At 35.6% G+C, this 17,869-nt stretch overlaps 1 protein-coding gene across 1 annotated transcript; it reads right to left on the reverse strand.

Moving 5' to 3' along the window:
• Window positions 1–200: 200 nt before the first annotated feature.
• On the reverse strand, window positions 201–4,187 carry LOC117904294 (cysteine-rich receptor-like protein kinase 1). Its single transcript, XM_034816820.1, has 6 exons — window positions 2,985–4,187; window positions 2,656–2,769; window positions 2,202–2,555; window positions 1,821–2,055; window positions 1,386–1,530; window positions 201–1,040 (listed from the first exon to the last, which is right to left on the reverse strand). Exons 1-6 carry the CDS (start codon window positions 3,751–3,753, stop codon window positions 612–614), a joined length of 2,046 nt encoding a protein of 681 aa, XP_034672711.1. The 5' UTR covers window positions 3,754–4,187; the 3' UTR covers window positions 201–611.
• Window positions 4,188–17,869: the final 13,682 nt, after the last annotated feature.

Consider the following 17,869-nt stretch of genomic DNA (forward strand, 5'->3'; position numbering starts at 1 on the left):
ATGTCAGAATGGGAATCCCTAGTAATTTAGTCTGTTCATCATCTATAAGATTTGATCTGAGCATGATGGGAAGTATGATTTTTCCTAACAATGCATTGATCCCAAATCATAAAGGTTTTCACATTATAGCACATAGATCACCATGAATCTCACTCTGGTTCCAACAGAAATTAAACAAAGTGGTTGAACACATGAAGAAGTGGCAAAAAGGAAGAGATATACATTCATGTCTAAAACAACAAAACAAACTAACTGACAGGAAAAGTAGTGTAACAAGATGATGATAAAAATCTAAAAGCTGAAATATGAATTTCCCCCTCTACTTAGAAATGAAAAAGTAAGATACAACAAAAGAACCAAAATTCTTATGCAATACCCTCAAGCCTTATCTACACAAGAACAACCTTTTTTGTATTGTTGATGTTATGTGCAATAAATCCCCAACATCTCATTAGCTTGATTCCCTATCCTGCGTCTCTGCAACTTAATCAACTGTTGGAGTAATAAACACAGCCACATTGAATGGATTCTTAGAAGTCCATTTCCATGGCTGTCAAAACCAGTCCCTTGACCCTGCTAACATGTGTTTCTGATCCTCTATAGACTAAAATCTACCTTGGTCCTGATACATCAATTGCTGAAGGAGTGTATGATTCCTGGCTAGCCATAGCAGAGGAATTTGAAGAAGTGTATGATTCCTGGCTAGCCATAGCAGAGGAATTGCTTGAATGAGTGGATGGTGGCTCAGCTGCTGTGTGAAAAGATGGAGTCAAGTTTCTGGTAATAGAATTTTTGAGGGAATTGCTCGGGTCTAGAACACTGGCATTCAGGAATGGAGGCTGCATAGGTTCAGGAATCACACTGTTTTGATCGGTTAGCATCTGAACTACTTGGGACATGGATGGCCTTAATGCAAAGGAAGCTTGTGTGCACAGCAGCCCAATCTGAACCACATTTCTTGCCTCATTCAGTGGAAAATCACCTTTCAAGGAGGGATCCACAGATCGGGTAACGCTATTTGATTTATAATGCTTCCAAACCTGTGGCCAGAGCACCAAAACATGCATACATTCAAAAGATTTCCAATGCCAAAGATCACCCTAAACTGGATACTCTCCAGTTGTTATGTCATTTGGAAACTTTCCTTAGAAAGATAAGAATGACAAAATCAACCGGTCCAAAATCATCTAATAGGCCTAATACCTTACCCCTGCATTGATGCATGTCTGGTAAGCAGCAGAATTAATTTTCAAGAACTTGGTGATTACAAATGGCAGACTGATCAAATTAAAAGCTATGTCTAAAATGTTTTAGGATGACATGAATCATTCTAGTAAAAAAAATGGCCAGAAAATTTTCCTGTGCGGAAAGAAAATGGAACTTACTGTTTGCAGAACTGAGTCTGACCCCTGCACAAAAATACAGTTCTTCCTACCACATACAATCTCAAGAATCAGCACACCATAGGCATAAACGTCTGCTTTCTCTGATAACTGCCCACGAACAAGATATTCAGGTGCCATATACCCCCTGCACAAAAGAAAAAAAAAAAAGCAGTATGTAAAGAATATCAGAAATATTCCCATTTTCAGATTACCTCCTAGGAAGTTTGTAGGTTAAAGAAAACGAAAATCTATGGAAGGAAAACCTGAAAACCATGTTGTTCTGCAATGCCTTACAATAATTAGAAGCTATATTGAGTGTCTAGGTATGTGAAAAGAGTGTTACATGATCAAACCAAAAAGGAAAAAGGAAAAAAAATTAAAAAATTAAAAATTAAAAAAGAAGAAGAAGTATGAGGAGATGAATTTCTTTCTTACAGTGTCCCAGCAATTCCAGTGCTAACATGAGATTTATCAGGAGCAACACATCTTGCAAGTCCAAAATCAGCAATCTTTGGATTAAGATTCTCATCAAGAAGTATGTTGCTGCCTTTTATGTCTCTGTGAATAATCTTCACTTCGGAACCTCCATGAAGGTACGCAAGCCCCTCAGCTGTTCCGACAATGATCTCAAACCGCTGCTGCCAGCTTAGACCTTGGGTGCCATCTTTACCTGCAAGAAATGAAGGGTTCATATCCATTTCAAAATGCAGCTGTGGAACAATGAACATTTGGGGTAAAGCATACAATTTTGGGAATTGAAGAACTCTACATTTTTAGACTGAAAGAGAGATAGATACATGAAGTTGGATTTCTTACCAAAAAGGATTTGATCAACACTCTTGTTGGGTACATATTCATAAACTAGAAGGCTCTCTGGACCTTCTATACTGCAACCCAGAAGTCCCACAAGGTTCTTGTGTTGAATTCTGCTGATCAAGTTCACTTCATTGAAGAACTCATCCACCCATTGACGCGTATTGAAGAACAATCTCTTCACAGCAACAGTTCTCCCATCAGGGAGAGTCCCCTTGAATACAGATCCTGCTCCCCCTTGGCCTAACTTCCTTGAGGAATCAAAAAAATTAGTTGCCCTCTCAAGTGTTTCATACTTGAAATTCAGGTCAGACCTGTTTATACATGTTGGAATCCGAGCAAGAGCATTATTGTTGTCTGAGGAGAATTCAGAAGAGAAGATTATGTTAGAAAATTGACAAATAGTAATCAAGAAATATCATATTGCAGGAGATTATGGTATTCATGGGAATTATACTTCTTTTTCTCTTTGATAAGAGTATGTAGCCAACAAAAGCACCAAGGAAAGCGAGCAAGCAAACCGCGAGCACTGATAAAATGAATGCGATGATCATCCCAGTGTCAGACAATCCTGAAAAACACGAAGCGAAAGGAAAGAAATCACTTGTTGTTTATTATTCTATCAGTTAGGAAGAAAGACACAATCCAGAAGCTCGAAATGAATTCAGTATTTAGTATTATTTTGAAACTTGAATATTCCATAGCAGAGATTCTTTTTCTAAAATCTAAGAACTAAAGAACATGATAAGCAATTCAAAGAGTCCCAGTGTATTTATGATGTCTTACCTTTACCACTCTTTTTTGCTGTGCCGTCATTGTAAAATTTCTCCGTAGAATACCTCAAATAACAGCCAGCATTCAGAGCCCTCCCCTCGGAACCAGGCAGACACCTTCTCACTGCAGACTCAGCATTCACCAAGCAATCTCTACACCCCTTCTGATCAACTGTCTTCCAACACTGTGCCAATGCATAGGCCACAACCGCTCCTCCTTTCATCCCTGCCACCGCAAAACCCTGCTTCTGCACAGCTGTTTTAGTTACATTATCGATCACTTCATCAACTTTCTTCGAGAACTCCGATCTCGTGTAATTATCCTTGAGAGCGCCACTTGGCTCACTGCACCTAACCATATCATGATTCGGGTCAATGCTCTCGTTGAAGAAGCTGTAATTGTCATAGCGAAGGAAGCAACCATCAAGATATATTCGAGCTGCAATGGCAGGAAGGCATCTGGGGAGCTTAGTGCGGCTCTCAGCAAAGCAGGAGAGGCAATCATCCTCTGAGAGATCACTGTAACATTGGGATAACCCGAAAATCACAGGACTTTTTGTGATGTTGGCATATCCCCAGCCTTGTTGCACCATACTTTTGGCGATAGCTTCCATGACTTGAATGAAATTTGGGATGTAGATAGATGGGGCCGACTTTGTGTCTCCACAAAGTAGGCCTGCTTGGGAGATTCGAGGATCGGAGAGGGACAGAGAGAACAACAACATTGAATACACAAGGGAGATCCATACCTTACACTGAGGAATTCTGATTGAGAAATGCATTGCAACTCAAATGGGGTTGGCCTTTTCACAGTTTCTTTTTTCCCCTTTCCCTTATCCCCTGTCCCTCTTTGTACAACGCCAGCAGACAATTCTCTCTCTCCCCTTTCTCTCCCTCCCTCCCTCTCCCTCCCAACACTCCAACCAAACAGAGAGAGAGGGAGAGGAACCGAATTCAAGAGGCCTAAAGATAACAGAGAAAATGGAAGATAATCTCTCCCTCTCAGAAAGGGAGAGAGATTGAATCCTTATTGTGTTTTGTTCAGTTTTCTGGTATGCATGGCTTGGTTACCAGAGAAGGAGAGAAAGAGGAATACAAGTGATGGAAGAATGAATGATCTGGCTTTGGTTTTCAGTTTTGTTTTCTTAATTTAGACATGATTTTAGACCAAAAGATCCTATGTTGGAAATTTGAGAGAAAAAGGCACTCACCAAAACTGAACACAGAAAAGATAGGAGCCACAACCCCAAATTTATCCATTCTTATTCTATAACTTCATACGACTAGATTAACACACGGATAAAATTTTTCTTCCTTCTCCGTACTAACTTCAAAAGAATATACCCTTTTTCTCGGAAAATCCTGCAGCCGCCTAGAAAGAGGAAAGGGAAAGATGCCAACCAAAAACGACAACTTTTGTTCAGTAAACTGGTAAAATCAACACAAGATCCATGGTTTTGCCTTGTCTTTTGGGATTCAAAAATGCTTTTGCCATTCAAAAGATTCTAGAACTTCAATTAGTGCTTTCATACCATCTCTCACGTTACTGTTATGGGTGGGTTGTTTCTCACCAAATCCCATTTTTCTAAGTCAAACTTGATAACATTCTTTACCACAGACCACGAAAATTCTAAGAAACTAATTCGGTACCCATCCAAGTTGCGATGCAGATGTGATCGGGAATAAGCATCTCTTTTCTTTTTGTCATTTCATTATGGGATAACTTAACCACGACGATTTCAATGAAAACAAAAACACGCTTATAAATGGGTTTTCAATTCATCCAACATAAGCGTCTATTTAATAATTGTTTTCGAAAACAATTCTAAAAATTTGTTTTTAATTTTTTTTTGAACAAAAACCCATTAGGAAACTTAAAGTATTTTTATCATATTCTTAATATTTTAAATATGTTCTAAAAATAATTTTTATATATCATGTTTTATTTTTAATTATTATATATATTTATATAATTATTTCTTAAAATAATTCGATAGAAAACAAATGAAAACAATATAAACAATTAAAAGACGTTCTTTGAAAATATCTATTTTTTTTTCTTAAGAACAAAAAACAAAAAACAGTTTTTGATTGTTAAATATGTTTCTTATGTTTTTTATTCTAAAAATCAGAAAACTATTTTCAAAAACAATTCTCAAACAAGCCTTAAGTTATTTTTAAAAACACTTTTCAAAAAATTAAAAAACTAAAAACCTTTTAAGATAAGTTGCTCTTGTAAATAATTTTTCATTTTGATTTTGTAAAATACACAAATAATAAATTCAATTTATATGATATAAACTAAATTTAATTCACATCCTATTAAAAATAAAAATAATTTTATAATTACAAATAAATTAAAAATAATAATAGTTGTTATGTAAATTTTTCCCTTTAATTGTTTTTAGAGATTATAAAAACACTATTTCAAACTAGACTTTAATAAAAATGCATTTGACAGTATTCCTACTCTAAAGTATTTTTAACAGGAGTGTTCTCTAAAAATGTTTTTAGAATCATTATTTATAAAATATTTCTTCAAAACTCACTATAAATAATTTTTCAATATTACAAGTGATTTTTTTAATTTTTAAAAGTATTTCCTAAAATTTATTAAACACCCAATTTTAAAAATAAAAATAAAAAACCTTTTTAGGCTAATAACTATTCCTAAAATGACTGCAAACATGCTATAAGTCTACTTAAGACTTCATTGTAGCTTTGACAAGTAATATAGAAGAATTAGGGGAGAAAACCATTTTTGTCTAAAGCGTGGATTGAAAAATTGTCCCCCCCAATCATACATGTATAGAAGAATTTAAGTATCAATATCATGAATTTGCAACTTATTGGGCCTTGAAAAAGACTCCCTTTAGTCAACTCAACATCATATGATAAAAATTCCACAATACATCTAAATCTTTGGCTATTCAAACCCCATCATCTTGAATGACAAAAACATATGGAGCAGGTACTTGGGGGGAATATTTTCATTGGAGATGAAGGAGACTGATATGAAGATTCAATGGATTAGGAGTAGGTGTTGGGATGGAGACTGGTATATAAATTCCGTGGATTGGAAATTTGGAAGTAGGTGTTGGAATGTTGACAAAGCCACTTGCAGAGTGCAGAGAAATATGATAAGAACAGTCTGTCATTTAATTTTAATCATTATGATTTGTAAAAATTTTGATTTTTTTTTTTTTTTTTTTTTTGTAATTTTTTTAAGTTGTGGGTCATTGAGTTAAATAAATTTTAGAGGAAAAAAATAAAATTTAAAAGGATTAGTTGAAGATAATGTTTATTTTTTTATTTGAAGTCTAAATATATTTAAAATATGAATAAAAATTGACATAAAACGTCTTTTAGATTTTAGATAAAATTTTAATTTTTTTTTTTACTTTTATAGTTAACAAATATTTAAAATTAATACTTAATTTAGAAAAAAAAATACTAAATTAAGAAATAAAGCACTAAATGTAACAATTATTTTTAAAGCATATTGAAAAAAAAAAACCTAAAAATAAGTTGAAAACATTTTAGTTTCCGATTTTTGTTTTAAAAATATTTTTAAAATTATTCTTAAAAACTGTTTTTTAGAAGCAAATAGACTTAATTTTCTTTTTTCTAAGAGCCAAATCCTTTATATATTTTTTTTAATTAAATTCACATTTTAAAAATATGTGTTTCATATTTTATATTGAAACTATATTTTCAAATGTAATTTCATATTTTATATCCAAATCTAATTTTCAAAATGTGAATTTAATATAAAATCAGTACAAAATAATAAAATTTCATTTTCAAAATATGGTTTCAATTCAAAAATAAAACCATATTTTTATAATTTTAGTTTAAAATATGAAACCGTATTTTTAAAATGAAGATTCAATACAAAATATGAAATCGTGTTTTCAAAATATGATTTTAGGAAAGAAAAAAAAAACCAACATGAAACCCAAAATTGGTAATTTTTTACCAAAAATGGGCATTTTGGCCCAAATTCACTAAAATATCAAAGTTCATTTAATTTTTTTTAACAAAGAGTTTACAAAGTATTTAAATCAATAAAATAAAATAAAAATAAAAAAGCCATCATTGTTGACTAGTGGGTGACAAAAATTAATTTAAGAATTGAAATAATTTTAGTGACTTTTAAAATAATAAAATATATAGTTTGAAGTCAAAGTCGATGGAGTTATCCAAAAAGAGTCAACATTATGCATGCGCTTGCGTTGTGACTTTTGATGTAAATGAAGGAATTTCATCACCTTTCACTAGCATCATTCACGGCCAAAAAAGATTTATGTGTTGAAAGCAACGCTCTTTTGCTTTGATGTCATTCTCTTCATTGATCAAACACAACATCAAGTTTATAGATCTTCGTTATGAAATATGGGAGTGGATGGGTATTTTATTCCTTTTTAATTTTTAATTTTTAGAAAGAATAAGAAAAATCAATCATACAAAACAATGATTTTTATACGAAAAACCATTCACAAAATCTATCAGAGATTTTACGAATATAATAATAACAGGATCTAGAATATGCAATACACAAATCCATAATTAAAAAAAATTACATAGATTCGAATGATGAATGTTACACCTAAGTTTTACTCTTCAATGTCTTTACTAGTCTTTGTTATGCAGCACCACACTTACACCCATTGGACTACCTCAAAATTTGAGGGGATGAATATCTCTCTCACAAACCCAATAATGAGAATCACGAACAAATTGAGAGTCTTGGGGTGCAAGAAGGGTAATAGTTGGTGTTTTCCAAAATTCACATTAAATTAAATAAAAAAATAATAAAAATGATAATAATAATAAAACCTTTGGTATTTATTGGGAAAATTTTTCTCAAGGAAAAATGAAAAGAATTATCTCTAAAATTCTAGAGAATTTTGTTTTGAACACTTGAAGTGATTTAATGATCCTAGCACTGGAACATCAAGGGAAGCACTTGAGTATATTTGTCCAAATTTATTTTAAAACATATCTAAAAAACATTTTTGCTCAATTTAAAAAATTTAAACACCACTTAATATCATGATTTCCTAACTTAGCCCTAACCATCTCTCTATGCTTACCTGCATCATCCCAATTGACCATACGATAAACTTATTAGAATATTCGGAAAACTCCATTCTATGCCTTAAATCATTAGGGTGCATGCAACTATCATCCTAAGGATACTATATCTAAGCAACAAAAGCCTTTTATGATTAAAACTCCATTCTGTTGGCACAACAAACAACGGAAGTTTTAATGCAAATAATGTTAATTCAAGAATACAAATATAAAACAATCGCATACATCAACAGCCAGATCACCAATTTGACATCCAAAGGGAAAACAAGAATAGTTTGGGGAACAAGTCTTTTAGCTCAGAGATGGTTGTGGTTTCTCCCGACAGAAAGTGTTGGTTTGGAGTGGATTTGAAGCCTTCAAGATTTCAGTCGACGAGGCCAAGGGGAAGGTGTTTGGAACAGTCTGTGAAAGGAGTCCCATATTTTCTTATTGGGTTCGTTTTAGTGATAAGGGTTTGATCTTCCTTTTGGAAGAGGCTAAGACCTGTTGCTGCCTCAAAGTGGGGGAGCACTTCAAAAAAGCTTGGGTGGAGGGAGGGAGAAGGTATCAATTGGAATTGCGCACTAACAAAGCAGGTCGGTTTTTGTTTTGCACAATTTGGGATGTAGAAGGTAAGAAATTCTCATTGGCTTTCCTTGAAGGTATGAGTGTGGTTGGGAGTTGGCAACTTTTGGTTAGGAAATTAAAAAGCTTGGGTTTCTCCTTGTCCCAAAAGGGAGATGAGCCCTCAACCTCTTCTTCAAAAGGAAGGGGTCTTAACGAGGTCAGTGTCAGGAAGAAGGACCAAATATCAGAGACAGAACTTGTTGGTTCTACTAAACTTCGAAACGTTGTGTGGTTAGAAACTAAAAAGAAGGTGATTGATAGCAACAAAGAAGTCTTAAGTAGGAGCATGGCGGGAAGATGGGGAGACTTTTCGATCAACCCCCAAACCTCGACACCCTTAAGTCTTGGGCTCAGTCCAGTTGGATGTTGAAAGGAAATCTTCGCTTGGCTCTTTTAGGAAGTTCGTTTATACTCTTTGAGTTCAAAGATGTCGTTGAAGCTGAGAAGGTGTTGCACTCAAGGGTCAAGTGGTTTAAAGGTAAATGCCTTATTTTAGATTGGTGGAACCCTTCTATTGGTTGTCTCATAGAGGACAGGAAAAACAGAGAAGTGTGGGTAAGAATTCTAGGTTTCCCTCTACACCTTTGGGGGATGAGTTTTTTCAAGAACTTAAGGGATGCCTGTGGCCGCTTTGTGGGGTTGATGAGGACACGATGGGACGTCGAAACTTGCAGTGGGCCAGGGTCCTTGTTAGGGTAAGAGGGTGGAATTTCCCTAGTTCTTTGTAACTAGTGGCAGGTTCTACCTGTTTCGCGATCCAATTGTGGTGGGAGACTGTTCCTTGGATCAATAAGGTGCAACCTTCTTGGTGTTGCAGGGGAAGAAGGGGAAAGGATGAGGGTGAGGTTAGGCCACGCCCCTCCCCTCTCCCCTCGGGCCTTGTCGGGCTCTGCTTTTGGAGGAAGCCTTAAAAGGTTGTCATTAGGTAAGGCCCAATTGGAAGTGGGTTGGACCTGTTCTTTAAAAGGAGGGGAGACTCTCATTTCTTCCCCTAGAGAACGTCTCCACGATCGGTGTCCTAGCTTCCCATCCACGGCAACGGGTTCTTCCCAAGACACTGACCCTTATGCGTATTTCTAGATGGCTTCGAAGGCGACCATGAAACCTCTTTCTAACATCGCTTTCTTAGAAGAAGTCCTTAGATTCCAAGATACGTTTTTTTCGTCCCATTCTTCTTAAGGGGAAGGGCTTTCTTCTTCTTCTACTCATTTCTGGGTGTCGGATTCTTTTACTTTGGGCGAGGATCGCAAAGGGCCAACTCTGTGTTTGAAGCATTGGGGAGGTTCCCCTAAGTGGGAAAAGGGCGCATTGGAGGCAAAGGCCAACACTGTAGAGGGGCCTCTATCCATGGTTCTGAAAGATGGGTCAGAAGTGATTTTTCCTTAAAAGTCTAAAGGATTTGCCCTCTTCCGATGGTCAGATCACGTGGTATGGTAGCCTTAATTCTCAAGCAACTTCAAGATTGGACCATTTCTAATCTCCGACGAGTGGAAGGATCACTTTTCGGGTGTTTTTCAAAGTGTTCTCCCTAGATTAGTCTCAGATCACTACCTTATCTCCTTAGAGGATGAGAGTGGGGTTAAAAAAGGCAAGACCCCCTTCCGCTATGAGAATATGTGGCTTCTGTCAGATGGGTTCAAAGAGCTAGTTTGGGCGTGGTGGACAGGATACTCGATTGCAGGGTCTAACAACCACTGCCTTGCTGAAAAGTTGAAAGCTCTTAAAAGTGATCTAAAAATATGGAACAAATAAGTTTTTGGTAATGTCTCTACTAGAAAATCTAAGGCTCTTTCTTGAATTCAGTTTTGGGATTCAAAGAAGAGTCTTAATCCCCTGACCTTTGAGGAAGTAAAGGCTCGAATGGGGGATTTGGAGAACTACAAGAATTGCATTTTAATGGAAAAAAAACTTTCTAGAGGCAAAAATCTAAGGAAACTTGGCTAAAGGAGGGTGATAAGAATATCAAATTCTTTCATAAGATGGCCAACGTCAGGGCGAGAAAGAACTTCTTATCCGAGGTGAATATTAATGGGGACTCTTTTACTAGTGAAGAAGATATTAAGACTGGGTGTGTGTAGGGCTTATAGGACTTTGTAATCGGAAACTGAGGATTGGAGATCGAGAATGGGGGATTTACAATTTCGTGTTTTGGGATAGAAAGGGCCAGAATCTTAGAGGAGTCTTTTTCAGAGAAAGAAGTGTTTGAAGCCCTTTGCAGCCTCTTTGGAGATAAAGCGACTGGTCCGGATGACTTGACCACGGCATTTTGGCAATTTTCCTGGGATTTTACCAAAGTTGAGATTATGGCATTTTTTGGTGATTTTTTCCACCTTGGCACTTTTCAGATGAGTCTAAACTCCATTTTTCTCGTTTTAATCCCAAAAAAGGGGGGTACGGAAGAGTTGAAAGATTTCAGACCAATAAGTTTGGTTGGGAGCCTTTACAAATTACTCGCTAAAGTCTTGGCTAATAGGCTGAAACTAGTTGTTGGGGAAGTCGTTTCAGAGTACCAACATGTCTTCATTCAGAATAGGCAGATTTTGGATGTCGCACTCATTGCAAATGAGGTTGTAGACTCCAAGTTGAAGGATAACATGTCTGGACTCCTTCTAAAATTGGACATTGAGAAGGTTTTTGATCATGTCAATTGGGATTGTCTTCTATCAGTTATGTCCAAGATGGGGTTTGGGCATAAGTGGATTAATTGGATCAGATGGTACATATCCACAGCTAATTTCTCTATTTTAATTAATAGAACCCCTTCAGACTTTTTTTTGCAGCACTAGGGGTTTGAGACAAGGTGATCTATTATCCCCTTATCTCTTCTTATTAGTCATGGAAATTCCTAACCAGCTTCTCTTCAGAGCCAGAAGTGGGAGTTACACTGAGGGGTTTGAGGTGGGAAACAGTAATGGAGTAGGAAGGGATCTGCTCCATCTTCTATTTGCTGACAATACTCTTTTATTCTGCAAGGCCAATAGTGTGCAACTGCGTTACTTGAGTTGGGTGTTCTTATGGTTTGAGGCGATTTCTAAGTTAAAAGTGAACAGGGATAAAAGTGAGGTTATCCCTATAGGAAAGGTTGATTCTTTGGAGAATATCGTCTCGGTTTTAGGGTGTAGGATTGGGAAGTTCCCTTCTTCTTATTTGGGTCTTCCCTTGGGAGCTCCTTTCAAATCTTCAAGGGTGTGGGACCTAGTGGAAGAGAGATTCAGAAAGCAATTGTCCTTGTGGAAGAGACAATATCTTTCCAAATGGGAGAGGCTTACCTTGATATTAACACTCTTTCAAGTCTCCCAATTTACTTAATCTCTCTCTTTGTCATTCCGCTAAAGGTGTGTACAAGACTTGTAAAGATCCAAAGAGACTTCCCATGGAGCGGTGGTGTTTTAGAGAAAAAGACGCACTTGGTGAATTGGAGTGCGGTTTGTGCTGATATGAGACAAGGAGGCTTAGGTATTCGCAATCTTGTGGCCCTAAATAAAGCTTTGCTTGGGAAATGAAGCTGAAAATTTGCTGTAAAGAGGAATTCTTTGTGGAAACAAGTCATCATGGACAAATATGGGATGGAGGATGGAGGATGGAGGTTGGTGTTCGAGAGAAGTGAGGGGAGCTTATGGTGTGGGAGTGTGGAAAGCCAATAGAAAATATTGGGAAAACATTCGCTCTAGATCCTGCCTTGTTGTAGGGAATGAGAGGAATGTCAAATTTTGGAAGGATTTGTGGTATGAGGACCAAGCTTTGAAAGATGTTTTCCCTAAGTTATTTAGATTAGCAGTTAACAAGGATCAATGGGTGAGCAATGCTTGGGAGGATGGTAGAGAGGCAAGAAGTTGGAATCCTTTGTTTTCAAGACACTTTAATGATTGGGAAATGGAAGAGGTGGAGGGCTTGCTTCGAAAACTCCATCCTTTGGTTTTGCATAGTGATGTAGAGGATGTCTTGAGTTGGAAGAATAGCAAGAATGGCTCATTTTCTGTTAGTTCTCTCTACTATTCCCTCACACATGCTCTAGTGAACCTTTTCCTTGGAGCATTATTTGGAGATCTTGGGCTCCCATAAGGGTAAGCTTTTTTGCTTGGGAAGCGTCTTGGAACAGAATTTTGACCATTGATCAGCTCAAAAGAAGGGGTTGGAATATGCCAAATAGGTGTTACTTGTGTAAAGTGGAAGAGAAAACTAGTGACCACTTGATCCTTTTTTGTAAGAAGGCTACAATGCTATGGAGCTTGCTTTTCTCTCTTTTTGATGTGCAGTGGGTCCTACATTCCTCAATCAAAAGGAATTTGATAGCTTGGCATGGTGTTTTTGTGAGTAAGAGAAAGAAAAAGGCTTGGAGGGCTGCCCCTCTTTGTTTAATGTGGACTTGATGGAAGGAAAGAAATGATAGAGTGTTCAATGACACTAAACGTTCTGACCAAGCTTTAAAACTTTCTTTTTTGTACACTTTTGTGAATTGGGGTAGGGTGTATTTAGAGGATCATTCTTTGTCTTTGATTGATTTTATAGAGTGACTTTTGTCTAGATAGGAGAAAGGTTTTTCTTTCTTTTAGCCTAGCTTCTTGGGCATTGCTTGTATACTTCGTGTGTACTCTTTTCGCCTCTTCTAGGCTTTTCTAATACAACCTCTTATTTGCCTATCAAAAAAAAAAAAACAATCACATACATGGTACACGAGGTTTTAACATGATTCGAGTAATAATTCTTTCATTCATGAATGAGACAGAATTTTTTTCACTATACCATAAAGAATATTATAGATAAGAAAATTAAATACAACTATTGGGTTCTCGAAACATCTCATATTTCATCACTCCTTGTATCCATTCCCTGAACCATGAGCATCCCATATTTCTCCACTCCTTATATTCATTCCCTAAATCAGAAGCCCCCTTGCTCCACTGGATATCTACCGTTCTTCCTCACATTTCTGTCCACCTCATATAGTCTCTACAAACTCATCTCCATCTCACACTTTTTCCCTACTGACCTATAATATTTATAGAAATATTATCAACAACCTTCCTTATTTTATAAGGAATTCTAATATTACAATAATATATCAAGAAATATTTCATACAATATTCTTTACAAAAATGAATTTTTACTAATTGAGAATTTGAGACACTTTTCAACAAATTTGACTATTTTGCAATTTTCACATTACAGGAAATGATAAAACAAACATGTATTATTCTTATCATGCACATAATGGAAGAGTCGTATAAGATGAAAATCTCACATACGATTTTAGAACGAAGATTTATTGAATCAAATGATGATCCTAACGAATGTTAGTTCAATCCAAAGGAAATTATGCAGAAGCATTACAAAATTATTATGAAGCTATGCAACGAAGATTTATTGAATCAAATGACAATCATAATGAATGTCAGTTCAATCGAAAGGAAATTATCTAAAAGCTTTACAAAATTATTATGAAGCTATGCGACTAAATATTGATCCCTATGATCAAAGTTACGTACTTTATAACATAAGACTTATCCACACAAGTAATGGGCAACTTACAAAAACTTTGAAATATTATTTTTGGGCATTAGAACGAAACCTATTCTTACCACAAGCTTCCCTCCATCTAAAACTCGAGTTGACATATTTCCAAACCACTTTGCATAGAAAAACGACATGATGGCACATAAAAGAGCTTAATTAAATCTACTCTTATTGTATTCTCCGTGGAACCAAGAATAAAGCCTCCTACCATCTATTGTGAGTGAAACCACAGCATGATTGTGGCCTATCAATGTCGTAGCCAGCTCAAAAGCCATTGGTTTCCTTATTGGGTTTCCATGCATATATAGTGCCATTATGCAATGCCAATAAAAATAAATAAATAAAAATAAGAAATAACTTTGTAGTGTGACCCTAATATTTTGAAATAGTGAAAAAGTAAAAAAGAAAAAAAAAAAAAAAAGGAAGGGTTGGACTCAAATGTGCAAGTTCTTCACACTGCCTTTTTCAAGCTGAAAAGCAGTATGGGAAGATGGACTTTGTTAGTCATTTCAAGGGGTCAGATAATGTACCAAATAATTACCATTCCGAAGAGTAGGACAGAAAAAGTTACACTAGGTATTAGGAGTCATCAACAAATTTACCTATGCCCCTGCAAAGAGCATATCATTGTCCACCACCATAGCACGAATTTGTCCAACTGGTCTATCAAGAGAGAGATCAGCACAAGACTGAATATTCCATGCCTGAAACAGTACCAGAATAGATACGATCAAATTATAATCAAACTGAAGTGTACAAACAACTTTAACAGGTTGTGTTTAAAGCTTACTTTAACAACAATTTTTATTCCAGCCAATAACCAAGGATCTGCATTAATTAAAGACCCAATTTCCCTTCCAAGATTGACCACACCATCATAGTGACCACTATGGCATTCACTGGCAGGATAGAGCTTCTCTGAGCCAGAAGGAAGTGCAATTCCATAGATGGCCTGACAACAAAAGTCTCGTGGATAAGATGTTGTCCAATTTAACCAGTTAACAAATGTCACAATCTTAGTTACTGCACCAAGTACCTTTATGTGCCCATTGAGCTCTGCCAACTTGAAAACCCCATAACCCCTAAAACAATGAATGGAGGAGATACTGGCACTTATCTGCCTCCACACAATTTCCATATAGCCAATACTAGCAAACCCTTTCTCAAATTTCTTTCTGTGTAATTCCATTTCTAGAGCTACCTCCTGCACTTGTTGGACTTGATGAACACTTTAGATTAGTTGAGTCTGATTCACCCTTCTGGTTAGAGTCAAGACTTCTGTCCCTGCTGTTTCTATAGGATTGATTTGAACCTAGTGAACATTTCTGAGTTGTTGAAGTGATTTGAAATTTGATAGCAGGTGTTTTCGAGGTAATTCTTGGTGCAGGAACCTATAGGGGTTTCTGCTACATAGGAACAAACTATGTTGTTCACATGTCTTCCCCTTTCATTTTTGTTTCTAGCCAATCTTATTGGCTTAACGTCCATGGGTATACCACAAATACTTAGAACGAACAAGTTTGCTGCACCAACTTTCAAAAACCTAATATCAATATCAAGAAAACCCTTGAATCTCTGATCCTCAACTTAAAACCCTCAGAAATCCACCACAAACATCCATCAAAATCCTACAAATCTTAAGACAGAGCTCTAAGAAATCCACCATGGATAATCATAAATCAACCATACAAATCAAACAACCCAGTGTTCAATATCAATCTGGAATCTTCTTCCAATTCTCAATTTCACACCTTAATACCAAGAGCGATGGAACCCCTACACAATCTTCAATCCTCAATACCAAACCCTAAGAAAGCGACCATGGACAGTCAACAAACCCTTAAAAACTTTAATCCAAAACCAATATCTATCAGAATCTTTAAATCTCCAATTCTCAATTCAAAATACCAATAAATTCACCAACCCATCTTCGATATGGATCAAAACCCTCAAGCAAAAACCCAAAATATAAAGAGAACAACCTCATAAGAAGTTTGAAATTCCACCAGCACTAGGATGTCTGATCATCGTTATAGGTGTTACAGATTATGAACGTCGACAAACAAATCAAATTAAAGAAGAGGAAGCAAACCTGAAGAAGAAGAAGAGAACAATAGGAGAAGGCTTACTAACCAACAGTCTCAGAGAGAACTAAACAAAAGTTATCTAAGAGCTAGCTGTTAGTATTTGAAATGCAAGTGAGGGCAGGAACGTTTAAAATTTGAATTTCTGTTAAAAGGGCGCGCGTACCTGCCTCATAGTTAGTGTTATGCATTATGCAAGGCATGACTTGATCCATTGGTTAAGTAAATAAAAAAATAAAATGAAAAGAAAGATTAGAAATTAGGAGGAAAATTATTTTTTTTTTCAAAACTATTTTGGTTTTGAAAATAAAAATAATAAACTAGTTGAACATAATTAGTATTTGAAATGTTAGTTGAAATGAAACATTGAGCAGTGGTGTTTTGTAAAACATTGTCACAATCAAGAAAAATAACAAAAACTTGTTTCTAAATAGTTTCGGATCTTTACAAATTACAAAAAGCCTAATATTTTTTTTTTCCAAACATCTATTTTAATTTAAAAGTGTTCAAACTATTATAAGGAATAAAACCATATGCCAATTTTTTTCTCATTTCAAAAATAAAATTAAAAAAGACAATTTAATTTCTATAGAGCTTTTACCATGGAGGCATCATCTTCTTGGATGTAGAGTGTCGGACATCCTTAAGGATGTATAGCCTCAGACACCCTTAAGGAGGTCCAAAGGTACAATGTCAAATACCTTGAAGAATGTCTAAAGTACAATCTAGACACCGTTAAGAATGTCTAAAGGTATAATACCAAATGACTTCATACATTTTATATTTCAAACCTTTGAAGGTGTATGTATCATGACCATGACCACCAATAATTAAATTGACATAGACATCTAAATCATCATACGACATTAATAATATAATATTATACATCATCATTTAAGTATAGTATCTTATGTGATAACATTATTAGCAAGCATCAATGATACAATATCATCATTCAAATCAACGGTTTCTTATGTGATAATATTATTAGAAATTAGACCATGGAACATCCCAGTAGGAGATACATATAGGATCGCCCAACCCTCAACACAATAATAATAACTCTTATACCAACTACTCACAATAGGTGGCATTAGAGCTATAGGTCGCATCAAAACTTACAAAACATTTCATAATGTAAGAAATTAGTTCATCAAATTAGCATAGGGTATTGTAAAAAAAGTATATTAATATTGTTGACATTGTCTCCACAAAATGATTGTTATTAACAAAACTAATTTGATATAATCCTCTTCTAGGTATATATATAATGGCATTAAACAAAGGGGAAGAATGTTGGGTATGCAAACATCAAGTTTCTAATACATTCATTTTATTCATCCCCTTTATGTCCTTCAATGTAATACAACTCTATTAATTTATGCATCGATTGTTACATTTATGACCTCCCATCATATTCATTTATTTTATGTTTATGCTTTGCATTGTATATTATCCTTAACGTGTTATAACTGAACTTCTCTCTTTGCTTCAAACTACTCAATATCTCTTTTAGCTTATTGTTACTTTTTGATATTTCAATTAAGATGCTCATTTATTCTTGACTTAAATGATCAGCAAAAGAATGCCCTTGAAG

This window comes from Vitis riparia, chromosome 17, assembly GCF_004353265.1.
Source record: "Vitis riparia cultivar Riparia Gloire de Montpellier isolate 1030 chromosome 17, EGFV_Vit.rip_1.0, whole genome shotgun sequence".
Lineage (NCBI taxonomy): Eukaryota > Viridiplantae > Streptophyta > Magnoliopsida > Vitales > Vitaceae > Vitis > Vitis riparia.